At 40.3% G+C, this 27,106-nt stretch overlaps 1 protein-coding gene across 6 annotated transcripts; it reads left to right on the top strand.

Moving 5' to 3' along the window:
- Positions 1 to 217: 217 nt before the first annotated feature.
- PATZ1 (POZ/BTB and AT hook containing zinc finger 1) lies at positions 218 to 25,157 on the top strand. 6 transcript variants are annotated; one of them, XR_008579580.1, is made up of 7 exons: positions 218 to 1,885; positions 4,308 to 4,371; positions 7,678 to 7,749; positions 10,118 to 10,289; positions 16,083 to 16,220; positions 18,101 to 19,309; positions 20,643 to 25,157. XR_008579580.1 is itself a non-coding variant. In XM_054844874.1 (6 exons), the coding sequence occupies exons 1-6, from the start codon at positions 597 to 599 to the stop codon at positions 18,517 to 18,519; spliced, it is 2,154 nt and encodes a 717-aa protein (XP_054700849.1). In that variant the 5' UTR covers positions 218 to 596; the 3' UTR covers positions 18,520 to 25,157. The 6 variants fall into 6 exon arrangements, 5 of the variants coding, with proteins under 5 accessions (XP_054700849.1, XP_054700850.1, XP_054700851.1 ...); XM_054844874.1 differs by having other exon boundaries at positions 18,101 to 25,157; XM_054844875.1 differs by lacking the exon at positions 7,678 to 7,749 and having other exon boundaries at positions 18,101 to 25,157.
- The last annotated feature ends 1,949 nt before the right edge of the window (positions 25,158 to 27,106 follow it).

Genomic DNA, 27,106 nt, shown 5'->3' with positions numbered 1-27,106 from the left:
CTCGGCCAAAGAAGAGAGGAAAGTTTGCGGCGTCGGTGGTGCGGGTGCAGCGAAGCGGGCGGGGCCCGGACTGGAGCCGGCGGCGGCGACGCTTGGTCGGGGAGCAGCAGCCGGGGGGCCCCCGCTGGATTTTTGTAGGGGGGGTGGTATCGCCCCCTCCTTCTCCTCCCCCCAGGGGTGAAAGTGCAAGAGGAAGTGCAGCCGCTGCCATCTTTCCTCCGCTCCAAACACACAGGGACGGACGGAGCCGGCAGCCCGGAGCCGCAGCCGCCGGAGCCCCCTCCCTCTCGGCTCGCTGCAGCCGCGCCGCGCACGCCCCTTCCCGCGGCGGCCTCCGCGGCCGCAGCGCCTCGTGGCGGCCGGGCCCGGGCGGAGCTCGCGCGTCGGCGGCCGCTGCGGCCCCGCGCGGCGCGCGCCCCTCCGCCGCCCGAGCCTTTTGTCTCGCCCCCCCTGCAATCCCCTCGCGCTGTGCAGGGAGCGCAGCGCGCGCCGCCGCCGTCGGCCCGGACAGGGGCGGGGAGGAGGAGGCGGCGCGCGCCGCCGGGCGGCCTGAGAGCGCGCGCCCCCTGCGGGCGCCAGCGGGGCAGCGCAGCCCCATGGAGCGGGTGAGCGAGGCCGCCGCCTGCGGCCCCTCATCGGGCTGCTACACGTACCAGGTGAGCCGGCACAGCGCCGACATGCTGCACAGCCTCAACCAGCAGCGCAAGAACGGCGGCCGCTTCTGCGACGTGCTCCTGCGCGTGGGCGACGAGAGCTTCCCGGCGCACCGGGCGGTGCTGGCCGCTTGCAGCGAGTACTTCGAGTCGGTGTTCAGCGCGCAGCTGGGCGACGGGGCAGGTGGCGGCGGTGGCGGCGCGGAGGGGGGCGCGACGGAGGCGGCGGCGGCCGGCGGGGCTGCGGCGGCGGCCGGCGGGGCCCCCGGGGGCGGGCGGGAGCTGGAGATGCACACCATCAGCTCCAAGGTGTTCGGAGACATCCTGGACTTCGCCTACACGTCACGCATCGTGGTGCGGCTGGAGAGCTTCCCGGAGCTCATGACGGCCGCCAAGTTCCTGCTGATGCGCTCCGTGATTGACATCTGTCAGGAGGTCATCAAACAGTCCAACGTGCAGATCCTGGTGCCCCCTGCGCGTCCCGACATTATGCTTTTCCGTCCAGGGGCTGCGGACCTCGGCTTCCCTCTTGACATGACCAACGGTGCCACTTTGGCACCCAATGGCAACGGCATTGCTGGTATGCCTGAAGATGAGGCCACGCGGGCTGCGCTCACTGCTGCGCAGTCCTCCCTACCTGTCCTGCAGGGTGTGGACCGCCTGCCCATGGTGGCAGGACCTCTGTCCCCACCACTGCTGGCCTCGCCCTTCCAGAACGTTGCTGCTAGTGCCCCCACTTTAAGCACCAAGAGGGGCAGAGGGCGACCCCGTAAAGCCAATCTCTTGGACTCTATGATGTTCGGTACCCCAGGGGGGCTGCGAGAGGCTGGTATCCTGCCTTGTGGCCTCTGTGGGAAAGTATTTACAGATGCTAATCGTCTTCGTCAGCATGAGGCTCAACATGGGGTGACAAGCTTACAGCTGGGCTACATAGACATCCCACCCCCAAGACTGGGTGAAAATGGTGTCCCTGGTCAGGATGACCCCGATGCACCCCGAAAAAGAAGCAGGACGAGGAAACAGGTGGCCTGTGAGATCTGTGGCAAGATTTTTCGGGACGTGTACCACCTGAATCGACACAAGCTGTCACACTCTGGCGAGAAGCCTTACTCTTGTCCAGTGTGTGGCTTACGGTTCAAGCGAAAAGACAGGATGTCCTATCATGTTCGATCCCATGATGGCTCTGTGGGAAAGCCCTACATCTGCCAGAGCTGTGGAAAAGGCTTTTCCAGGTAAGAGAGTACTTATGAGGACCTTAGACACAAATGGAGACCTAGGAAGTTGTCTTTCCTGTCCGTTGGGAAACAAGAACAATTTGTGTTTAGGATAGTTTGACGGTTCCATTTTAAAATGTCTCGAGAAAGGAGACTTCCATCATTTCTGCTGGGATGCTGTTCTACAGTCTCTTGAAAGGGTTTGAAAGTAATTAAGACATAGAACTGGGAGTCAGCTGGCTTCTGGGTAATGTTCCCAGCTTTGTCCCAGGCTTGATGTATGCGTGTCCTTGGGCAAATCAGTTAGTCTCTCCCTCAAATGACTCTTCTGTGAAATGAGTATTGAAATAATTACCTACCTCACATAAGTGTCTTGAGACTACTGATTTGTAGGTAGTTTGAAGGTGCTGTTGAAGTGCAAAATATTAATACATCTCAAGATTATTATTTTTCTCGTATCCATTTTAAATTTTCTTTTTCTTAACTTCCCTTCATTTCTCTTAGTTCGTAATGTTTTTTATCACCCAAATGTGAAGGAAGAGGTGAGATTTCAAAGGCTGCAGCATCAAGTATCTTTTAATACATGATCTTTGTGTCCTTTGGGTTTACATCCTTCTGAAGGGGATCCTGTTTCTGCCCTGCAACATACGTAAGATCTGTGCATTTAATGTTGCTGATTTTTTGTTGTCGCTGTTTGTGGGAGTTAATTTAATAAGTAGTTTGATACACGTAGTCGTGTTAGCGGTATCTTATGGTCTGAGTTAATGAATTTGAAACTCTTCTGGAGGTTTGATGCTCACTTTGAGACTAGAAGTAGTGGGGGGAGGGGGATGCCTACACTCTGTGTTACTTTTGTAGCAGCAGCGATTTTCTACAGCAGTAGATTTGCTCTAACAGGAGGGAAGGACTGGAGATATGAAAACAAATCAAAAGGCTACTAGGGCTAGAATTGTCCCAGCTATATAAACGTGCCCCTGCTAGCTCTCTTTTTGATAGAGGGACTTTTTGTTACTGAAATACATTAAGAAAATGTAGACTTTTTTTTTTTTTTTTTTACATTAGCAATGATGAGGGGTGCATCTTCATAAGGACTGCAAATTTAGTGATGGAAAGTCAAAAAATGAAAATTTCATCTGTAGGTAGAAGTGAAAGTATATTTCTTGTAATGCTACCTGAGATCATCTGCCAATTTTTATTATTTTTATTCACACTTAAAGTTTTCTGCTGTTACTGTATGAAAGCTTTTTGTAAACAAGGGAAAGTGAAAGATACATGTTGAGTTTTCATTCTTCCTAGTAAGTTAATGTGAACAGGCAGGAATGCTGTCATAAAAGTAAACAACACAAATGTCTGCACATCTTTGTAAAATCAGAGTATGAATGAAACGTAGAGACTCTTTCTTTAAGTTTCAGTATTCAGTTGTAGGAGCAGCCAAAGGAAGTTGGAAGCGTGATGTCTAATTTTAGTATCCTTTCCTTCATTCAGCAACGCAGCACGTGAGGTTGCTAGGCTTGAGGTACTAGAAGGACCCCCAACCAGTCTTTCCGGTTACTCTGCTCCAGCCCCCTTGCTGGAGCATCAGGTTTAACAGCCTGACTGCAAAGTTCAGTCTATTTTCTGTCTGCAGTGCGTGAATTCCATCCCGTGCCCTCTCATTGGCGCAGCTGGAAAGTTGGGGGAGGAGAGGGTGGAGAACTTGTTTCCAAGCAGTTTTGGCCTGATACAATGAAAAGCTTTATTCCCAATAGGAGAAACTCCCACCAGGAAAATCTGCAGCTATTCAGTTCTGTCTTCTTCAAAATAGGCTTTACTGATTGTGAAGAATGGTCTAACTTTTTTTTTTTAGTAATAATTTGCTCTTCCATTGCACCTTCTAGTTGGGACTTTCAGAGGACTTTATTTGTATTAATGCAGTCTCCCCACAAGTTGTGAGTTAGGACAGTCTTTTTTTTGTCTTGCTGATGGAAATTGTGTCACAGCAGCAGAGTTTAGAGTCAGTCTTTTTGCACAGAGGTGCTTAAAGTTGGCTTCTTACATCCGTGTTTGGGACATAAACCAAAAGGGTCTGATTTTCAAATATTCAGCAACTGTAAATCAAAGTGCCCTGATTGTCAAGATCCAAATAGGATTTTGGAAGGGGACATGCAGGCTTGAAAATTGTAGCTTGTATTTCCTGTTTTCTCTGATCATTCAGTCATCATTTCTTCCTGAGAAAATGCTGCCTTTTTAGCAAGTTGGAGAGGGTACTTGTCAAGGTAGAGTCCCAGTTGTTGGTGGTCTGGTTCTTGGAAAGTTAAATATCACTACATTTCTAATAGATCCACCACTGGGATCTTGCCTTTTTTTTGTTGTTGTTTTTTGGTTTTTTTTTTTGTTGTTAAAATTGTAAGTTTCTTTTTAGTATTTGTTTTAAGTGTGCTTATGTGTATTTTCTTTTAAGGCCAGACCACTTGAATGGACACATCAAACAGGTGCATACCTCAGAGAGACCTCACAAGTGTCAGGTAGGAGCTGGAGGGGTTCAGACTGATGTATGGGTAATCTTTGGCATTGCATTTATGTGTGCAGAGAATTACGAAGCATCAGTAAAAATCCCGTGTATGTGTGAATTGGGATAAATGTTTGTAAATAACAGCGTTCAACAGTGACAGCAGCTTTACATCCCTCCCGTACCTCAGCCCCTTTTGTCAGCTTTGGTCCTCCTGCTTCCCTCTCCTTCTACCAGATGTTCTTCCCTACTGCTCTATCCCAGTTTCAACCTAGATCTCTTACCCAGCCACCTTGTCCCTGGGCTTAGAGTCAACGTCACAAATGATTCCCTCCACCACCACCACCCCCTTTTTTTTTTTATTGTAGTTGGTGCCAATAGGAGACTCCAATGCCAATTTCATTTTTTGTAAGAATAATTTCAAATAAAATTGGTAAATTATCGTAAGTTTCCAAGGTACTCTTTTTTTAATCACATAGCCTTCAGAACATTGCACTGAGCAAAATTGGAAGCTTTTTTTAATCCCAGGGAGAATATAGATAACAGCATCGCAGTATTCTTTGCAATACGTCATAATGTTGTATATAGTTTTTTACAGTTAATGAATTATCCATTAGGGTTTGAAAGATAAAATCAAGGAAGGTATTTTGTAATTCGTTTGTAGAGAGATTTAAAAGGTGCCTGGAAGTATTAAGTAAAACCAAAGCTGAGAATCAGCTTCCACTATCACCCACTGCCTTCACATAGTTGTTGAGCAAACATCTGAAACATTTATTGGGCTAACAGTCTCCATGCTTGGTCTCTGAAGAAAGATTTATTTAAGTACTTATTTAAAGAAAGTTGGAGCAAGATAATTTTAATTTTCTTTGAAGACAGTGAAGGTTAGAGGACTTTTTTTCTCCTAAAATTTTTAACCACATTTCACGAACCTCGTCAATCCTACATGACTGCTGCCTCCTGATCTACATTTTATCCCCATCTCTTGACACACCTCTCCTATGTTTCCTCCAAATTGTGAGAGTTTTGAAGTATTTTGCAACTTTAATAATCCAGTGGACAGTTATTCAGACATACAGAGCCATCTAAAGGTTTCTGTTGACCTCCATATGATCTGTGGAAGCCCAGCACCTTTGAAAATCAGGCCGTAGAGCCTTCACGTTGATTTAACTGCATATCCTATATAAAGCCTTAGATTGGTTTAAGCTTACTAATATGATTTAGGGGCTATAGATTTATATAAATTGGAAAATTCCACTCATAAACACTCCACAATTTGGGGATAGCAAGGGGTCTGGGTGGATGAACTGAAGGTAACTACCAGTTTTTTCCATAAGCATGTATTTGTGTGCAAGTATGAAAATCAATGTTTAGGTCCCAACATAAACAGAAACTCCTAAGTCTTTTGCCAGTTGATATCAAGATTACTGAATGAACACAGTTTATGAATAATGTTGATAGACATGAATTGTCCTTTGCCAGCTGATACTGATAATTTTTTTATGGTTTTCTGATTAAGACTATTAAATACAAACTCTTAAGTGTGAATCAGAGGATACACTAAGAGCGAGAAAGTCAAGAAATATGGAAGCTAAGATTGCACAGCCAGCCAAGCTCAACTCCGTCTCCTTGCACACATGTATTTTGTGATAGGAATTTCTAAGAGCAGTCTTTCTCATTTTGTGTTGTTTAAAGCGCTGTAATACTGCATGCACTCTTCATTTGAGTTAAAAGGCTATAGGTTACAAGCATCAGGACAGAGTTGAGGTTGTCATTCAGGCTTGGTTTATTCTTGATTTTTGACTGCTTAACCCTGCAAAGTTACTTTTTGATCAATCTTAAGATGTATAAAATTTGTTAAAGAGTTGTTGTGTGTCTTTGCAAAAACTACTTTATAATAACCTGTCAGATTTAGAAGGTCTTCTTAAATATGCACCGATCTGATATACGTGGTACAAACCACAGAAGGGATGCTAGCACACTGAAAATTTGTTTCAAATCTGAAAGCTGATACATAAATTGATAAAATTTTCCTTGTGATTATCTCATAACCAGTAACACTTCTGTTCCATGACGTGTATCTAAACACAGAATCTGGCCACTAAGAAGGAAAATAGCTTAATATTGGCATGTTGATTTTCCATTCTCTTTTTCCATTGGCATTGTTTGGCAAATTAGCTCCCCATGAGAGTAGCCTGAATAGCATTGAGCATGCTTTTTGAAGCTGTTGAGTTCCTGTTGAAAATTGCTGTTATTGTCATGCTTTGTTTATGTTGACTGCAAAAGAGAAGTACTCTGTCAGTAAACAGAAAAGCTTTTCAGAATCTTGTATGGTAATGGCATTCTTGGAAGTGGTGCTCTGTTATTATTTAAACAAAATTCACTGGCCATTTACCTGAGCCCTCATGTATCTTGGCAAACCAGTGGATATGTAATATTTTGTTGATGTGGCATCATGGTACAATTTCGGACTACCAAACCAAAAGCGTGAAGGTGTCAACCCAACTTCAGAATAAATGAAATGAAACTGTGAGAAGCAGGACAATTGTAAGCTGAACATTGCTGCAACAGCTATAGTTTTCAGTGCTCAGCATGTAGTCCTGCACTCATCCCCCTAAAATAATGGCCCTGCTTCACAGATCTTTGAAAAACTATCTGAAGTTCCAGCACCTGTAGCACCTGATGCCAGACAACAACCTGATTCCAGCTTTTTCATTACTTATAAAGTACAGTCAGAATAGGGAAGGCCTCCACAGAGCCAAGGCAGCACAGAAATCAGATCCAAGAAGTTGCTTTGGTGTCCAGACAAGACACCAAATGGCACTCTGGATCTTTTCTCCTGGATTGTTGCGCTGGTGATTTTTTTTCTTTTTTTTTTTCTTTTTCTTTTTTAATCTGACAGTTGATTTCTGGATGTAGGAGATGGGGTAAGTCAGTTTTCTGGCCATAATGGGATAGCTCAGTTTGCTGACTTGTCATGGGAAGGGGTGAAGCTGGATTGTTGGCTTTGGAGTGTGAATGGTAGGAAAGTTAGGCTGCAGTTCGGGAGGAAATGATGATCTGAAAATCTGTGGACATGAAAGAACAAGGGGAAAAAACAGAAGTTTATTCCTTCTCAGAGACAAGAGACAGGTTGTTCTTCTGGCGATTTAAATAAAAAGGAGAAAAATGCAGGTTAAATTAAAGCACAACTTTTGACAAAGAAAAAAGTCTATTTGTTTAAGTAAACTTAAAATTGGCATCCCGAGTCCAGTGCTTTTCCCATTGATTTCAATGCAGAATGAGTTTCTTCCTGTCCTAATTTCTCTTACTTCCTGCCTATTAGCAGGAAAATGGCAGCCACCATGGAATAAGCTCAGAGACATCCACATCCATAGAAAAGTTGAAACTTCAAGAGGTATTTCTTAAACAATGTTTTTTAAACTTTATATATATTCTTTTTGATCTATTTATATACCTGTGCAATGCTTAATAGGAAAGCACTGGAGAGTTTTCTTCTATGATTAACAATTAATGATAAATACTTAGCACTCATTTAGCACTTTACATCTTTTGTAAAATAAAACTTTTTTTTCTCTATACCTTTTATAAATATTAACTATTTGAATATTAACTTTGGGGTTTTCTTTAAACCTAGTCCTGTCTCCCATTGTTATGATTCAGCTAAACTGGTTCTTGCTTTCTCCACTGGACTTAATTTTTTTTTTTTAAGCTTCTTCGCAGATATATTTACTATATAGCTTTTCCAAAGGTGAACTTTGCACAACTCAGCAGCAAGAGTGAGAAATCAAACACAGAACTGATTATATTGCCTTTCCCTAAGCTTTCGACTTGCTAAGTTCAATATGGGACAGCTACGGTTTTACTTCTGGCATCCCTGTATTTATGTGGTTTGTCTCTGGTCTGCTTCATCAACTAATGCACCCCCAATGCTTTTGTATGGACGCTTACTGTGGCTCAATAATTTTAGTCTTATCGATGATGGATCTCTTGGCTGTCATCTTTGATTGTCTAGATATCTATCTTCAGTTGATATCCAACAGATTGATTAGTATCAGTGCTAGAATCCTGCCTTAAATGAGTGTTTAAGAACATTTTAGTAAGTGAAAGCTGCACCTGTTTTGCTCAGCGCTGTGTACTGAGATTTCAAATTAAGAGAAGTCTTTCATGTTCAAGGATCTTAATCTTCACTACTTGTGATTTATGAATCTTTGTCTGGTGAGCTTAGTTAAACTGTATAGATCACAGAAATCCAGATAATTTTACTGTTGTCTTTTTAAGTTTTTTAAGTTCATTAAGTCCTGATCCTCTGAGGTGCTAAGTCTTGTGCTTCCTGCAGAGTAGCCTCAGCTCTATGGGAGTTTGCCGCACTTAAGCATCTCATAGGATCAAATGAGTGTAAAACCTGTTGAAATTGATAGGTACTTTTCAGTTGCCTTCAGTGTTTTTTGGATTAAGCTCTTGATTAACTAAATGATATAAAATTACATGGGTTATCCTCTTATTTCACTTATTTGATGTTATAATTTTGTAATTTTGCTAGGATTGTTATTTTTAACAATTGTAACTCTCTCTGTTGAAACAGTTGTTTAATTACACACTGATACTTGAAAAGACAGAATATATCCAGTTCCTAAGTCACTTAATAGTCTTATATTATCTTTTAGGGGGTTCTGGTTATACATCTTAAAACTGCATTCTTTTATATAAAGGTGGTATAAATGAAACACTGTACACTCTTGAATGTCACTGTTGCCTGCTCGGTGTGGTCATTCTAGCCTATGTTTTCATTTGTTTTTCCTCTTGCACTTGTGAGCAATGGTTTCAGGCTATATTTTTAATAACTTGTACAGTGTGTTGTTGGTGATTTATTTTCCTTCATGTTAGAGATGCAGCAAGCCTTTCAGAACTGGCAGGCTGTTGTAGTAGGCTATATACATGTATGCCTGCCAATTGCTATGATTATAAAAACGGGAGGGAGCCTTCACTTATCATATGGATTATGTCTGGGAAGTGGACAAGTAGAATGAATATTATCTTATGCCAAATCAAGGTTGTTTCATGGTAGAAAGTGGAATATGATGCCTTGATCAGGGGTAAGTTATAAACAGATTACGGTGTTATGCAGTTGTTTTGATACCTGCTCAGTTCTGAGGCTTCATTTCTACGGTTTGTCTGCACTGCTATTGTGGATACCAGGATGGCTCCTTTACTGTCTTTTGTCATACTCTCATCCCAGCCAATTCTCTGATGCTTTGTTTGTATGTCTTCATACTCCAAAGGGATTCTTGTGTACTGAAGTTAGATTGATCAGATCAAAGAGTAAAATTGAGGAAGATAACAGAGGGGACATTTTGAGTGGTCCGAAGTGATTGTAATGACTCAGTGAAATGGCAGAATTTACTGTAAATGGAATGAAGTGGTTTGTGCTATTTCTTTTATTAAATATTACTTAAAGTTTTAGTATCTTGATCCTCAGAGAGGAGCTAAGGCCTTACAACTCTATCTTGATTTAAGTTTTACTGTCTGTAGTATGTTAGAGCTGTTTTCTTGCTTTCTTAATTCTTCTGAGTAGTAACATTGCATCTCGTGCAGTATGTTGGTGATTGGAATTTTTTATTTGTGGGAAAATGGCTCGTGCATCATGTCATTTGTGTGTTTGCACAGGGTCTAAGGTATTTACTCTAAACAATACTAAGTATATTTGACAATATCAGAGCTTTTAGCAGAGTTGATGAGTCACATGGTTCTCATTATACCTGCAGACTTGTAATGCTTCCTTTGCCACTCGTGACCGGCTGCGCTCACACCTAGCATGTCATGAAGACAAAGTTCCATGCCAGGTGTGTGGGAAGTACTTGCGAGCAGCATATATGGCAGATCATTTGAAGAAACATAGTGAAGGACCAAGCAATTTCTGCACTATCTGTAACCGAGGTAATGAAGAAACTATTTTTTTATTTCAGTGGGATGGGACAACACTTGAGGGAAGCTGTAAGGCTACATGACTCTGTCTGCAGCAGGAGGAGGTTATACCATATACATGTACATATTCTTTGTTTTTCTTACTGAAAACTTAACCTTGAAACTGATGGAGCTGTAGGTCTGGCCTTTTTACGTGGCTGATAGTTCCTGAAGAAACTCAGTTTAAATCTGAAGCTAATTGTTTCTCTACAGTTTAAGAATTTTATTTGCTAAATAGCCAGATCCCTATGAAATAACCATGATATGTTGCCTTGCCGCTGTTCACGACACACCTTTTTTTGATATCTGGTTAGCCTTGAGTCCTTGCATTCATTTTGAAAGAAGAATCTTTGAAGTACGCACCAAGTGGAAAATTATAGACTGTACATAAAAAAATATCTACATTATGTTATCAGTCTCTCTTAACCTCCTGGTGCAGCAGTAGAGTCAAGCTGCTTCTCCCTCTTAACCCAAGAAATTGCTTTGTGATAATGTACATTTCTAAAACAAAGTTTGTAAAGAGCACTAGAAATGTGCTTTTCCTTTATTTGTATGAATACAGGTTTTCATAGAATCATAGAATATCTCAAGTTGGAAGGGACACATAAAGATCATTGAGTCCACCTCCCTGCTTTTTGCAGGACTACCTAAAATCAAACCATATGACTAAGAAATTTTGAAGCTTTTGCATCTGTTTGTGGTACTCTTCAATTGGAGAGTTGTAAATCTAGGCTTTGTGGGATCTAAGGCAAGCTGGAAAAATAATTTTGACTTATTGATGTCTTTATTTTGAATGATTAATACACAACTTCAAAATAGATTGGCTTACACAGGTGCACATACCTAGTAAGTGTAGGAAGAGGTCGCTGCTGTGTTTTGGGATCTTGTTTCTTCTGATGAGTCATTTTTTTTATGATGTGAGTTCCCTTTTCTAATTCAAGAGAGGTGAAATCTTTTGTATTTAATGTGAGGACTGTACAGGGAGCTTTTGGACGACTAGGAGTCAATGAGTAATGAGAGACATTACATTGCAAGGGAGGTATTTCCAGTGGTTGAAGTGTCTGTTAGGTCCTGAAAGTGATGTTGTGGAAAAGGCATCTGGATTGAAAATCTTCAGATTCTGAAGCTCTAGGTAGATGATACAAAATGAAGCTTGGCTTCCTTTTCAGCTGAAGGCCTATCTTCTGAAAAAGTGCTTAAGCTTATCCTTTCTTTTGTGGTAACAACATGGAAGATGCTATCCAAGATCCAGGTGCTATCCTGCTCTCCTTCAGTTGAACGTGGTGCCAAACAGAGACTCATGGGTTGGGAGGAATTGTCTATCTTGTTTCCAAGATTTGTAGGCTTGAGTTTCAACTTAACTACCACTGGATGTCACTGCAGCTCTTTTGAAATTCAGCCAGCATCACAAAGACAGATCTGGCATTCAAACAATGAAATGACTAAATGGTTTATTCACATTTTACAGGTTTAAATGTACAGTGGAAACTTAAATAAATTAGATACTTCTTTGTAGAAGGATAGGAAACCTGTTGTGCAGCAAACTTTAAGCAACGACTTTGTTCTTAACAGTTTGTGTATTTGATGTGTTGTCAGAATTTAGTCTGCTGTGAATTTCAGTTTACATCAGCACTTAGAAAACGTAATTAATCTGCTGAATTATTGTTAAATATCTACCCAGTGTTAAAATTCATAGGAAAGGGAAGTTGCAGACTGATTTGTCAAACAACTATGTTATGAACTCACTGTTATATGCTCTGAATTTTGATTATAGATTTATGATCCGTGACAGCAGAATTTTTAATCCAAAGTGTTCTAGAATCAAATTATAATGTTCATTGTTTTAAATAGATATATTTTAAATTGTAGAGCCTGGTAAGATGAAGTATAGTGGAAAATTTCTGGATTAGAAACAGCTATTCGATAGCCATCGGTGCAGTCAGAAGCTATGCGTCATCCCCCCAACTGTGCTTGTGCCGTGGCTATGGTGCTTGTGCCGTGGCTATGGTGCTTGTGCCGTGGCTATGGTGCTTGTGCAATGGGATTTTGTTTTATTCTTCCCTCAGCTAACATGCTGGTGTATTTTTTAATTGGAACTTAGCTAGCTCTGCATATAGCAATTGGCAAGCTCTGGACATAGCAATTGTCAAGCAAGAATACTCAAGCTGCTTGTAGAGAGAATTTTGGATGTTGACCCTCCAAAAAAAAAAAAAGTGGATGAAAAGGTGACTCTTACACGGCTGAACATACCCTGGTGTTAACAACAGAGCTTAGAATCCCTCAGTTTGTCCCATCAGACTGAGGGCTTTTCTGTGGAACTTAATCGAGTGTCTCGTGTTCTTTTAAAAGTTTAATGGATTTAGGAGATAGGGAATTCGGTACCTGACTGAAAGCAGTAGCCACTGGTTTGCCATGTCTTGCATGTACCCATTTGCTGATTTTATTTATTTATTTATTTATTTTACAAAATGGCAGTATAATGTCAAAAAATTACCATCTGTGATTTGATGTTTTTTCAAGGTTATTTTCTTACTTAGGGTCTTTATGCTTAGAATAAGTATGGAAGCAATTAAGTCTTGTTAAATGGGGGAAACTGTGCAATGTTGTTTTCTGGGATTTTCTGTTTGGGGGTTTTTTGTTGTTGTTGGGGTTGGTTTGGGGTTTTTTGTTGGTTTTTTTTTTTTTGGAAGAATTCATCTAAAACGTGCTTATGAAAACTAATCCTCAATCCTCACTTTTTAAGACAAATTCTCTTTAATCAGTTTAAATAAAAAAAGACTAGCTCCTGCTTTGTTACATAATCTTCTATTACCATCCTTAGGAATTTTATTTGCTTGTGTGGGCTTTTTCAAAGAACTTAAGAGATTAATGACTTCGGCAAGTCTAGAACTGGTACTTTGTAATAATGTGCAACTCAGTAGATTCATTTTCTGTTTCAGACACATACGCATTGTTTGTTTCACAGAAATCAAATTATTTAGGAGAAGGATGAATATTCCAATTACAAGTTAGACGGAATTTCTTTTTTACAATAAGATGAATTCTTGTGTATTTCATGGTGGATACAGATTTGATTAAAGCAAGACATATTCTGCAGATGTTCCAGCTAAATCCAAATTAGAATTTTTGAAAAAGGAGCATCCTGCAATTTTTTTTGTAGTCTGTCTCCTTATAGATGTTATCTAAGAGATCAAGGGATAGGTCCCATTTATGTAAAGCAGATCATTTCCTCTCTATGCATGTTTTTAATGTTGGTTCCTCTGGTATGAAGAAATAATCTGATCTGCAAAGCTGAGAGATGTGTACGGGTAAAGCAATAAATACATTCCTTCGCTGAAAAATACTGCCACTTTATCTTCTGCATTAGCCTGACTGTTTTTAAAGAGATTTTTAAAAGTGAAGGATTATTGTCTATGAATCCCCCATCTTCCCAGCACAGGCATTCATAATTAAGGTCTGGTGGGGAAAAAAAAAAGGCCGGTACTAAGTGCTTCAGAAAAAAAAACGGATAAAAGCAAAAAAAAAAAAAATCTCACTTTAAACAGTTTCCTACGAAGCAGTTGGCATTCCTACTGCTTTGATGGAAGTTGATGACTCACATGTTCATCTGCCAAGTGCATAAAGGGGAGCTAACACTCTTTGCAGGCAGTTTTCATTCTATAAAACATTGTACTCTACAAATAGAATTGCAGAGTTCACAAAAAATGTTGTATAGCAGAGATTACAACTTCAGATTTTCCTGTGTCAATTGTAGTATAGAAAAACACTGAATACCTGTATGTAGTCCTTTGTTATTGGTTGGCAGTGAGATTTTAATGCATTGCTACATAAAGAGGCTCATCTCAGCATGCATGTGGTATTAGACACATGTATGAAATGAGGGAAGTACCTCGTAATTGGAAGTATCACCATTGTATCTGTACATTGTGTCCTTTTCTCTATCAGTCTACTGGATCTTTCCATGTCCTCACTGAATTTTTAGTATTTTGAAAAATATATTCTCTTGTGGCCCAGCGAGATATTTTGTGTCTGAGGGTAGGTCTTGCACTATTTTGGAGTATAATATCCTTGCATTAATTCTCTGGATGACTTGGCCTAGGTGATTCTGCTCCATTGTATTTTGAGAGTCACATGTTCTTGGTTTCTTCAGTTGTGATGTATCTGCTTTTCTGTACTTTTATCTTCAACTCAAGGGTCTGCAGTAACTATGTCTAGTTCATTCTCAGCAACCTGCCCTTTTTACCCTTCAGCAGGTTGCTGTGGAGTTTTGTCTTGCTCTGCAGGTCCTGTACATATAATTCTTAATAACCCCTGAATATTCTTTGATCCTGGCTTTGAAGAAGTCTGGATAGAGGGATATTCTGTTGGGTAGGCACAGGGAATTCTGGTCTAAAGCCACATTCATTATTAAATTCAGCACCTGAAACTAACAGCTGCTATCAGAAAATCCACCCCAGAGAGGTGTGCCAGTATTGGTTTTGCATCCTTCCTAAGATATATATCATCAAATGTAAATGAAGTTATATCACTATAGAAATGGCTTTACCATAGTATATCTATTGATATTTAAAGTGAAGCATTGGTATGAAAGTTCTCTTGCAAGGGCTTGTGCTGTAAATGCTGTATTGGTTAAAAAAAATTAATCTAGGTCTTGCGTTTTCTCTATCCAGGCAGGAAACCTGGAACTCTCTGTGATGGTGAAACTTGTGTTGTGTTCTCCATTGTTAAAGGAAAATGTTTCTAACATGACAGTGCTATAATATTCTGTTCAACATCTAATGGAAAATTAAGATGATTGTTGATAGGCTTACCTGTGTAGGATGTCATTAAAACTCTGTCCTCCTCATACCTCATATATGGTCTACATGTACTAGTACTAATCGCAAATCTTATTAAAACTGAGTTTAAAAACATTCCAAAATATATGTGAGAGAATTTATTACATTAAAGGAAAAGACCATATTTGTGTGACTTCAAAAAACAATTTTAAAAAGTACATGCACAAATGTAAAAAACTGTTTTGTTCAGAAGTCAGTTGTTTGAAATATGTTTTTAATTTCAGTGGCTTGGGCTTAGATCAGAGCTAATAGAAATATTGACATTTAATTTTTTTTTAGTTTTAGTATGTTTTTTTTAAACTCAGAATGAGCTGAATGGAGGAAATGTTTTTCAAAAGCTACTACAGAACAAAATTGTGTACCTTAAAAGCTCAGTAATTTTAGCTTTCTGCCTTCTAGGAGTCACTGTAAATGCTAGAAACCTAAGGGGAAAGCACACTAAGTACTAAAGAGGGGTGTTACTAAATGGCATCCCTTCAAATCTTGACAACATAAACTAAACTAATTTGAACTGTCTTCCAAAGTATTATCAGATGATGAAGGCATTTTTAATTAAAATAAATAAACCCAACACAAAAATGGAAGAGACATAGGTGCCTTTTTGTGTCATGTATCTTCTGCCTTTTTTCCCGGAAAGTTTCATGTCATCTGCTAGGTTTGCTTACATAGGATTTGTTTCTCAAGGAGGCTGTTCTTTCATCATGACTTCCAAAAAGCAAATGAAGTCTAATGAAAGGTATGCTTTGCATTCATTGCCTGATAATGTTTAGGAATCCTACTTGAGCATGTTGTAGGTAACCAGAAATCAAGCTAGTATAATGGCAACTTTGTAATAGGGAGTAGGAGCAAGAGAAAGATTAAAAGAACAGGGAAGGCAGATGTGTGTCTTTGCTGGTGGCAGGATCTCATCTCCTTTTATCTTGTTTAGGTTTCTCCTCTGCCTCCTACTTAAAGGTCCATGTTAAAACCCACCACGGTGTTCCCCTTCCCCAGGTCTCCAGGCACCAGGAGTCCATCCCGAATGGGGGAGCAGCGTTCCACTGCGTCAGGACCTATGGCATCAAAGGCAAGAGACTCACTGCTCTGCACCTTGCTGCTCTGTGCAGAACTTTGTGTTGTGGGATGTTGGGCTGGGCATGAGAAAGGGGAGGGAGGAAGGACAGGGAAAACACTAGACACAAGCTTAGGGAGGTGCAGAGAAATTACAGAGCATCACATAGTATGTAATATCCGTCCTTGGATAGCTGATTTAAGAAGTCTGAAGGAAAGAGATGGACACGTAAGGGTACATGAGTTTTTTGGCAGCTTCTTTGTTTTTAGAGATTGAAAAAGCCATGTTAGTTCATCTTGACCATCTTTCTAAGAGCAGTCAGTATTTGAATTTTGCGTGACGTGATAGTTCCTTAGTCCCACTATACTTGAATCTTGCGTCAGTCAAACGATGCTTCTGATTTCTGGTGAAGGAAGGGGGAGCTGCAGAATATAGTTCATAAAGATTCTGGAGCGGTGAAAGCCATATTCATTCACAGGTTGATGAGGAGCCTTGCAGCTATCTGTAGATAAACTTACACTTTTAAATGCTGTTGTTGGGGAGGAGAGATAGAGGGTGATAATAGTAGTGTTTTGGTTTTTTGTTTTGTTTGTTTTTTAACCTGCATTTAACTTCTGGAAAAAAAAGAAAAAAGATACTATTGTAAGAATAGCTAAAGAGTATTTAACTTCTGAATATCTAAAGCTGTGTGTTAATCTATGTAGAATTGCTTGCTTTTTGCTTCTTGATTTGAGCTGTCAGTATTCCTGGTGAAGCTGAAACATCAGAAAATTCTTCAAAACCATGGTTGTCCCAAAAAGTTATGGTTTTTTTCCTTGCCCAGGAGAACACAGCAGGCTGGGTTAAACAGTCCATGCCAGTGGAAAGCTACAGTTGTGTAATTTTTTTCTGTTGAAGTCCTGATAGAGTTACTACAGAAGCCCTTTGGTTTTGGGTGGTGTGCTGACTTAACAAGAGATTTACTCCAGCTCAGTGGTGTATTGGTTTCATGCATATCCTGTTTGGTTTGTAATGCTGAGTCCAGAGCAAATCTGTCTTTTGGGTTGTGCCAAGTGGTTCTTTGGTCTTTTAGAGTTAATAGTAGATACAGCTTATTTGTATTCAGAGACTTGTTTAGGGAGTACGTCTGGGTTTCCCACGCTCATTCATATGCGCTGAGCAAAAAGTGTGGACAAACTTTCTTGGCATACTGCCAGAGGAGAATGGGGAACACTCCAAACATACCAATGGCTTCGCTAGGATATGTGTCCAAATGACTTAAAATAGTGTCCCTCACCTCTCTCCTGTTTCACACTACAGTATTTAAAGATGGAACAATTTTAGATTATGAAGTTCACTTCTAACAGTGTTTTACTTGGAAAAAAGAGTTCCTCACTGGAATTGCACTTCTTAAATTGCAGTATCTCACTGCTGTTTTGCTGAGTATTTCCAGCTTTCTTCACATCTTGCTGTAGTCTGTTATACTTTATTAGGTTTCTAGGCTCTCCCCCAAAGTATCAACAATATTTCAGAAGTGTGGGAGTGACTTGTACAGTTAAAAACTCATCATTAGGTCTATCCTTTTGTAGTGCCTGAGGTATAAATGTTGTGAGACATCTTTGGGATTAAAAAAAAGAAGTATTATATAAACCAGAGACCCATTATCATGACAAATCCATAATAAAAACCTTGGTGTTGCTCTGATATAAACCCAGTGGTTTGTAAAGAGGACCTATGGTCAAGGGCTTTAGAATATGAGGGATTGCAATGTTACATGTGTATCATTCTGTCATGATAGGCATTAATGAAATCAAGTGGTAATCAATATCATCTATTTGAATGCATGTTAAATAATTTTTTGGGAGATAAGATTCTGAAAACTTCTCTCTTTTTTTTTTTTTTTTTTTCCCCCGTAGAAGGCCAGAAATGTTCACATTCGGACCCGATTGAGAGTTCTGATTCATACGGAGACCTCTCTGACACCAGTGACCTCAAGACTCCTGAGAAACAGAGCACCAATGGGTCCTTCTCGTGTGACATGGCAGTCAGCAAAAACAAAATGGAGACGGAAGGAGAGAAGAAGTACCCTTGCCCTGAATGTGGCAGCTTTTTCAGATCAAAGTCTTATCTGAACAAACACATACAGAAAGTTCACGTCAGGGCCCTTGGTGGCCCATTGGGGGACCTCGGTCCTGCTCTAGGATCCCCCTTTTCACCCCAACAGAACATGTCTCTCTTGGAGTCATTTGGGTTTCAGATCGTCCAGTCAGCATTTGCATCATCCCTAGTGGATCCAGAGGTCGACCAGCAACCAATGGGGCCAGAGGGGAAATGAGATCAGTTTGATCTTAAGAAAGCAAAGCAGCAGTCTGGCTATAATGATGAGATGCTGTGAATGAAAGAGGAAATAATGAAATTTGGTTCTATAGCTGAGAATTTTTTTATTCATTTTAGCTTCCCTCTTTGTCTCATGCCCTACCCCACCTTTAAACCTTCACTGGGGAGAGGAAGAAAATGCTTCTTAGCTGATAAATTACAGAAGATGGTGACCTTGAATAGGAGGCATGACCTAAAACATCGAATGGAGCTTTAGAGGCTGCTCCTGGTGTTTCATCATGATCTTCTAGAATAAATAAAAGTTGCCAGCACTGATCTGAGAATTAGACAGTCAGAGTGACCGAGGCACCTGGGGAGCTACAGCTACAGGGAGCTATGCTTTTGTTCTCTCTCTATTCCCCACCTTCCCTAACATACCCCAAAAACCAATAAGTTTTAAAAACAGACCCATTATCGACCCATTATTGAATATAACTTTAAGTAAAATGCCCCGTGGTACCTAGCAGGTTACAATGCAGTTGTCCTTTTAAAAACAGAAAAATTTAAAGAAGGTGAGAGAATTTGAACCCCTTCTGCCATTTGTGAGGCTGTGAGTGCTGCAGCAGGACTGAACTGCTGAGAAAAATCACCATTCAGAACAGGTTGGTTTTGTTACTTTTAACCATTAAACTTGCTGTCAGGTTTTTAATTCTCTATTATTATTATTTTAGGACCTGTTGTAATGAATTGCTACTGAAAAGCCAGTCTAAGGCGACACAGAGCACTCTTAAAGCAGCAGTCACATTAGGGTTAGTATTAATTTTTTTTTAGATGTACCATAATTAATAACTTGGCTAGTTGATTGTTTTAAGTCTATGAAAGAAATAGTTTTATGAAAAAAAAAAAAGAAAAAAAAAAGAAAAGAAAGGGGAAAATACCATTGCAGTCTGGTTGACTGGTGCTCATTTTTCATGGGGGGACCTAGGGTATAAACACGATCAGTTATCGGGTTAACACTATGTACCACTGACTTGTTTAGTGTGAATAAACCCAGGGGTTCACAGAGTGATTTTGGTTTAATTGGATTGGACTGTATTAAAGAAGTTAGTACGTTACTTTGCATCCCCTCGTTTTGTCTGGTTTTTAAGCAATTTAGCCACCTGTCCTAAAGGTGTGCAAATGAGAACCAGTAAATAAGACACTAATCCCTCTCTATGCTGTACTGTATTCTTAGTGACCTGGGCTTTTTGGCTACAGTCATGCTCTCCTGATCTGCCTCAAGTCAGGTTTGCAAAAGCCAGTCTTACTCCTTTCTTTTTCTGGAGAAGGGTTTCTACTATAAGAGATGGGAATTGCAAACAGCATATCTCTGAAAAAGAATTGATTACAAAATGCAAAGAAGCTGGACTCTAGGCTGTTGCAGGTTCCATTTAATCTGAAAATACCACTTGTGCAGAAATAATGTCCTTTCTTGGCCCTCCGTTTCCTCCCATGTACTAAATCCAGATATAAATGTTGTTTAACACAGGGTTAGGAGTTAGGAATGCTCTGAGTTATAATTATGGTTCTGCTGTTGATGCTCAAGGTCACATAGGACAGCTCACTGAATTTATTCCTTAATTTCCCATCTGTGAAGAGTTTTCTCTAAATCACAGTTGTTGTGAGGGTTAATGAGAAAAGGTTTAAGCAGTAATTTGGTAAACTAAGTTGCTATGTGTACTCAATGTTTCTAGAAAGGCCACTCTGAAGAGCCTAAGTCCCACACTGAACTTGCATTCTGTGAAATAATAGCTGTCTCCATCATTAATACCGTGTTGGAGCAGGATAGGCCACCTCAGACCAGGAGGTATGTCTGTATTAAATGTGAACATAGCCACAAACTGCTGTTGTGCCACACCTTGCTTTGCCCAGGTGCTCGTAATCCAAACCCTGCAGCAAATGCATAACTGAAATAAGAGACATTCCTGTTTTGTTTCTATGTTAGAATTATAGAGCCTTTTGTAAGTATATGGATTTTGGAATGATGTTCTAAATTCTACAGACTTAGAAGCCCCAGCTTCTCTCTTGTAAGAAGCTACTTTTTGTACTTGCTCTCGAATATTATAAACCAAGGATGAATAATCAATGGCTTTCTCTTTATAGCACCAGCACTTTCTAAATTGAGACCATGTTGCAGTGGACTTGATGTTTTGCTATTAATCTGTGTTGGGAGACTGAAGGACATATTCTTCTCCTTTCATCTTCCCCCAGAATCCCTGGAATAGGTATGAGTCTCATTTAAAAGGGAAAAACAAAAACAACAAAAAACCAACCCACGTTCAAACTAAAGCTTCATAGAATTGCTATTGCTGTACTGGTAAGCTTAGTTGACAAGTAGAAACAGGACATTTCGGAAAGGTAACAAAACATTTTAAAATACCTTACAAATCTAGACCATGATGAGACAACCTTGTAAGCTGCCAAGCAAGTCAAGATACAGCAGGCTTTCCAGTCAGCATAACAATTCATTGGGATCAGCAAATACAACTGCAGTCATTCTGATTTACTAATAGCCTCCTGATTTACAGGAAAATGTGTATTTAATTGAGGCTGTATTCTGAAAGATGTAAGAAGATTGTGTCCCCGATGTTCCTATATGCATTCAAAGAGGGTACACTAGTCTCAAAATTCAACTCCAAAAGCCAAGTCCAGAATATAGGATATTTTCATCCTACATTTAGCTCCACTGACTTTAGTGTTCCTAGTGGGTTGAATTTTGGCCATGTGTATCAGAATTTAATTCTGAACACTATGGAATTTGACCTGATGAAATAAATGAAAAGCCTTGAACTAAAAAGGAAGCCTTCTAAAACACTAACTGTGCATTTTGCTTGTCAAACAAAATGCTTACTAAGTTGTCATGAATACGTTGAATGAACGCTACTTAGTTCTCAGTCTAGTGGACAGGGAAAAACATTAGGCAGGAAGTTAACAATCCCAAAATTGCAGTTCCAGATCATCCTGGTGTAAATGGGAGAGATTTGCACCAACACAAGAGACTGGTGCAGACTAGTGCCAGCCATAGGTTGGGCAGATATTTAGTAGTGGTGTGTTTTCACAGCTTTTTGCTTCTTTGGGGCCATATTGTTCTGTTATGGATAGTAGATTAATCTACATGCAAATTCTTTATATTCTGTACTTTGGGAAATGTCTGCTTCTCACAGAACAGAAGACGGATCCAAACTCAGCCTTGTAAGTTCAGAGTTCAAAGGGGAATACTTAATGTGCCCTGAGCTGCAACCTCACTTAACTTGTTTCTATTACATTTTTTTACTGGCATATCAGTGTATAGATGATCATTCTCATTTTGGGCCAGCCCTTCTTTCCTTGTCATCTTCTTTGGTGGGACTGCAAGCCAACGTTTGAGTCAGTGCACTTCTCTGCCAAGAAGGAAACTTCAGTTCATACAAATTTTGATAATCAGAGATGTAGTATATCTTTGTATTATAGGAGTCCTTAAACCTCTCAGCTGAGGCTCAGACCCTTGTGTATTAGGTATGATGAAAACATCTTCAAGCATTTATAATCTAAACATTAAAGGTAGACAAGAAAGGAATTGATGCTTATACGTGAATGAGTGAAATAAAGATGAAGGACTAAAAACCGCTTGCATGCATGCTTAAGTGTTGTGTTGAATGTAAGGGCACAGACTTCTCAGGCTTCTTTTGTTGCCTGAAATAATTTATCTTCATGTACTGTTAATCCACAGCGAATGCAAGGTAAAGCAATTTAATGTGAATTTATTCCATACTGAGTTAATTGACATTACCTTGCATTTGTCATGTGCTAGATGTGTGCAAGCAGACTTACTAGTGTGGCTCACCTGATGCATGGTAATGTGGTGCGTGTGAGCTCTCAATCTTAAGTGATTTGCCCATGATGACATGGGAAATTGATAGCAGAACCAGAAATTGAACACAGATTTTTCCTTCTCTCAATCCAGTGCCTTAACTATAGTAGGGCAAAGTATTATATGTTGGGGGGGGTGATTGTTTTGTTTGGTTTTTAAAGCCTAGAACTATAAGATGGTGTGGAGTTGGTCTTCCTACCAACCTTTTGAATGATTGCAAATGCTCAGTCACAATTTTAGACCTGTTTGAGTGCCAGTGACTTAGGGAATATTTGTTATTTCCCATGTATTCCCTGAAATTATTGTTCCTCCCTCAACTGCTGTCAGCAGTAAGGAATGACTTGAATAGAAGAGCTGTGTAACTGAATGTCTATCTAACTCAACTAATTGAATTGATAGTATGAAAGCTAACCTAGATTTTGTAGGCTCTGTTGTAACTTTAGTGTCTTGTTTTTTCACTAAATCTTTGTTCCTAGAAATCAGTATCTGAACTGATGTCTTGAGTCTGGAGTGGGGTACCACTTTCAGCTTTAATTTTTTTTTTAAGGTGCTTGCTTGAGGAAGTAGATGCCAAAGTAAACTTCAAAGGAACTCCAGACTTCAGTGTTGGAAGAATGAATGGAGAGCAAGAGCTCTCTTTGGGTTTCATGAGAGATAAATGGACAAAGTAAAAAACAGCTACCAAAATTTTAAGTAATGAAACAGGAAAGGCTTTTCTTTATCACACACAAAAATAATTCAGTTGTTCGGCATGGCAGAAACTCTGAGAGCAAGTGCCAAACAAAACCATGGGATGTGTTGGCTTTTTCAGCATTATGAATACACCTAACAGCATTATTTTAATGTAAATTAAGCCAGCTTTCTACCATTCACCTTTTGCCTGGGCAGAGTACTTTCAATTGAATAGAACATAAGCTCACAGTGAATCTCTGAGCTTATGCTTTCGGTTCCACCCTGAGCGACAAAACAAATGAGCAAAGAGGGAAAAAATACAATAGGAAAACTTCAAAGGAAACACAGATTCTGGAAGATTCCTGTGTCTCCTGAGAGAGTCCCTTTTTTTATCCTGAACATCATCTTCAAAACAAGATCCTTCAGCTGTTGTGAATGAGCCTTTGGGAACAGATTTGGCTTTCAGCCCAGTCTGCTGCTCGGTATCCCTGTGAGAAGGCAGTGTGTTGTGGAGCACTGCGCCTGAGACCCGGAGGGAGGCGGTGCTCCTGAGCTGCAGCCTGAGGCCACGTTTACTGTTGCAGAGTCAGCAGCAGCAACATTGGCATAATGTCTTCCTGCCTGCTCCCTTGACATCTTCACCCCCTGCACATTTCCATGCCAGTGTGTGTACCTACTCAGGTGTGTACAGCTCTGTAAATAACTTTGTTAGCGATAAAACAAACCAGAGAACTGTGTGGCTAAAAAGGAAAAAAAAACCCAACCCAAACTTAAAAATAGTTATGTGACATAACTGCAAAGTGGTGCAGAACAGGAGCAGGAACTGTGGCTGTAAGGGGTTGTGGTGATGGCTGGAATGGTTAAAGCATGTTGGAGAAAAACCACAGTTGTTTGTTCTGTGGGAGCAGATAATGACTGGCTGTTTGTAAAGAATTAACACCTTGTGTCATCTCTAGCCTCTTCCTGTGTTTTGTTCCCATCTATAAAATAAGATGGTAACCCTTGGGTAAGAATGTTTCAGGATTTGATTGACGTGCCAAATTGTGCTGCGTGATTGTGCTGCTGAACTCTGCTACAAACGTTTCGCCTCACTGACTTCAAGCCTAATGCAAAGATAAATATTTGGCTACGTTTTTCCTGAAAGGTAAAATATTTAAATTAATTTTAAGACTGCCTGGCGCTATTGATCTGCTCTCAGGGTTTATGTGAATGAAGCTTTTTCCTGGGTGACCTCTCTACTTGTACTGCAATTTTGGAGAACTGGAAGTGCTCTGGGCTGAGATGTGCTGAAGGAAGGAGGTGACTGGTGTCTCACTGATGTTCCAGTGACTCCCTCACAGCTCCTAGGTTCCATGTGGACCATGGGGTCACTTCATACAGCCACTGGCAGCCATAAATGCTCTTGAGCTTCCTGCAGTCACATAGTGAGCTTGGGTAAGTGCTTTTATAGTAAATCAGTCTCATGCTTGCTAATAGCTTTTTGGCTGCTGTGTCTACAAACTGGTGCCTTCTCCAGGCGATTTTTACATGCCCTCTGCAAAGTTGTCAGACTGACTGCTGGCTCTTAAATAATTGATAAAGCCTTGCTCTTGGGCTCAGCATTTTTCAGTACTGTTGTAATCTGAAAGTTTGCTGCAATTAGTGCAAATACACAATGTAAGAGAGAAAGTAAAAGGCTGTTTTCAGATGTCCTGTAGAGTGAACAACTGAAACATGAGTGTGGGATGAGCCAGGAAAACTGGCATTTTTCCCTGGCTGCACGCTGTATGGAAGAGACAGTGCCTTGGAAGGGAAGGAGCAGAAAAGTTTGCCATTGGCTCTGATGAATCCCAATCCTGCTTCTACTGAAGTTGTTGGGAATCCTCCCATTGTCTTCAGTGTGAGCAAGAAAGGATCTTAGGTGAGGATGGATGACTCTTTCCCTACTTGAATGAAGTCTCTTGCCTATTTATGGGCCTGCTTCTATTGAAACCGAGCCTGTTTTAGCCTTTTTGGGTTCTTAGGGACCTGTTTGTATAAAGCAACTTACCTACCTATCTTTTTTTTTTTCTATTGTGTGTATTTTTTGTATGTTCTGTTGGAAGGTGAAGCCTCTGTAGAAGGGGATACAAAAAATGATTTTTAAATAGTAATAAACCAAAAGAGAATTAAACTCTGCAGGCTGCATGCATTCATTTCCTGGAGATGGAGAGTAGAGACCATGAGTGCACAGAGAGACAGCCTGTATTTCTCATTTCTCAAAATCTTGCTCTTTTCAGAGACAGTTCTTGTCTTTGCCCAACTCCATAGCTCTATATGAAAACCCACGGTGTCATGGGCAGGTTGCAACATTCTGTATCAGGATGGCCTTATTTTGACTAGAAAATCCTTTCTCTGGGGCTGTGCCATGAGATTTCTTATATTCTTTTGGCATAAGCGGATGGAATAACAAGTATCTGTGTGAAATTTGGTATTGTCCTTATTGAATACCTGGAAGGCAGTGAAAATAAGAATGAGACAGGATATATAAATATATTTTTGCAGTGCTTCTCACCTGCCTACCTCAGGTACTAGGTCATTAGTCAAATGCACTGTGTTCTAACTCAACACGGTGGTATTCTAAAGAAATAAGTGAAGTATGAGGTGAAACTACTAAACCTTTCTTCATTCCTGGTCTTTTTGCCTCTTCGTGGTGTTACCAGTTTGAGCCCTAACTTTCTAAAAGAATGGTAAACTCAAGACCAAAATAACAACAGAGGTTTGCCCTATTCTGTAAACATACTTAAGGAACAGTGTCTTTGCATTTGTCAATAGACGTAAAAAAGTCCACATGCATATATGAGTCATGAAAAGGGCTATCTATACATGCCTGTGGCATGCGTGCAACCCAAGGAGAAAATAAAAGGTTTTCTACACAGGGAAGAAAGGGCAACTTCCCAAAATAAACAGCTCCTCCCACAGCCTTCAGGCAAACACCTGTGGAAAGAGAGGTCTTTCACACTACCTGTGTCCCCATGGTTTATCTGCTTTCAGGTCAGCTAGGAAAATAAAATCCAGAGGTGAGAGCTCTGCATCGTAAATGTCTGTGAATCCTGTGCTTTTATGAGGAAACACTCAAGTAGCTCTACTGAAAGGTTTGGTCTCTGCTTCTCTGCTCACATGTTGAATTACAAAAAGAGACGCATTACAAAATGGGGCTCTGCTCTTATCTTGATGACTCCAATCCTAGTCCCAAAACTCTAGATAGATAAGAAAATATATGTTTGGGGGGGTTTTATGTGTACAAGTTCATAACCTTATTGCCTTTCTGTTGGCATGGGATATGGGTCGCTTGCTTATGGTTGTGCTATTTAGATGTGTATTTTCCACAGGAACTGGAAGTTTTGCTTAGTTCAGTGCAACTCTGTAACCTCATGCTTTCCACAATGGAATTTAACTCTTACTTTGATAATATTCCATCATTATTGGAGTTTAAACAGCAGAGTTTTGGGCTATCGCTTCTGTTTGACTGTGAAATCAGCTTCCCTGGTGAGTGAAAGCATATTTAATAGTCCCATCCAATTCACAGGAAGTTAATTTGAACAGATAACAGAACCAGAAATCTTTATTCCCTTTGAGTTAAATCTCAGAGTTTTGGTACTGCCTTTTTCATGTTTCTCATGTGCAGATAAACCATTATTTTTAGATCGACATTTTCTAATAAGAATGAATGTTGATTTATCTGACTGCTTAGCTTTGCTGGTTACTGCTGTGCACAACAGTGAATTAAGAAACAAGAAAGCTACAAAGGTACTTTTATACCTTAAACAAACAAACAAACACAACATATCCCATTTTTCTGCCTGTATTCATGCTTATTTGTGCTTTTCATCTAAGTCAGCACTACACATGTAGAACTTTAGAGCATCTTAAGACCTTCCATGTGTATCCCTCTTCATGATTCCTTCCCTTTGAATACCATTTCATAAGGTATGTATTGCACATCTGAAGCTTTCAAAGCACTTTGCAGACGTTTAATCTTTTCTGCCTCTATGACATAAGTAGTCTTAATGTGGGCAACTGAGGC

The sequence above is a fragment of the Grus americana genome, chromosome 16 (genome assembly GCF_028858705.1).
Source record: "Grus americana isolate bGruAme1 chromosome 16, bGruAme1.mat, whole genome shotgun sequence".
NCBI lineage: Eukaryota > Metazoa > Chordata > Aves > Gruiformes > Gruidae > Grus > Grus americana.
Note: the sequence above shows the minus strand (reverse complement) of the source record. Positions and strands in the feature narration are given on the sequence as shown.

Bases quoted from the DNA above. Each gene is read 5' to 3' on its own strand.
- PATZ1 (XM_054844874.1), top strand. From the start codon at position 597: ATGGAGCGGGTGAGCGAGGCCGCCGCCTGCGGCCCCTCATCGGGCTGC. The intron at 7,750-10,117 runs GTATTTCTTAAA...TTATACCTGCAG, and splicing joins AAAAGTTGAAACTTCAAGAG to ACTTGTAATGCTTCCTTTGC. The intron at 16,221-18,100 runs GCAAGAGACTCA...TTTCCCCCGTAG, and splicing joins CAGGACCTATGGCATCAAAG to AAGGCCAGAAATGTTCACAT.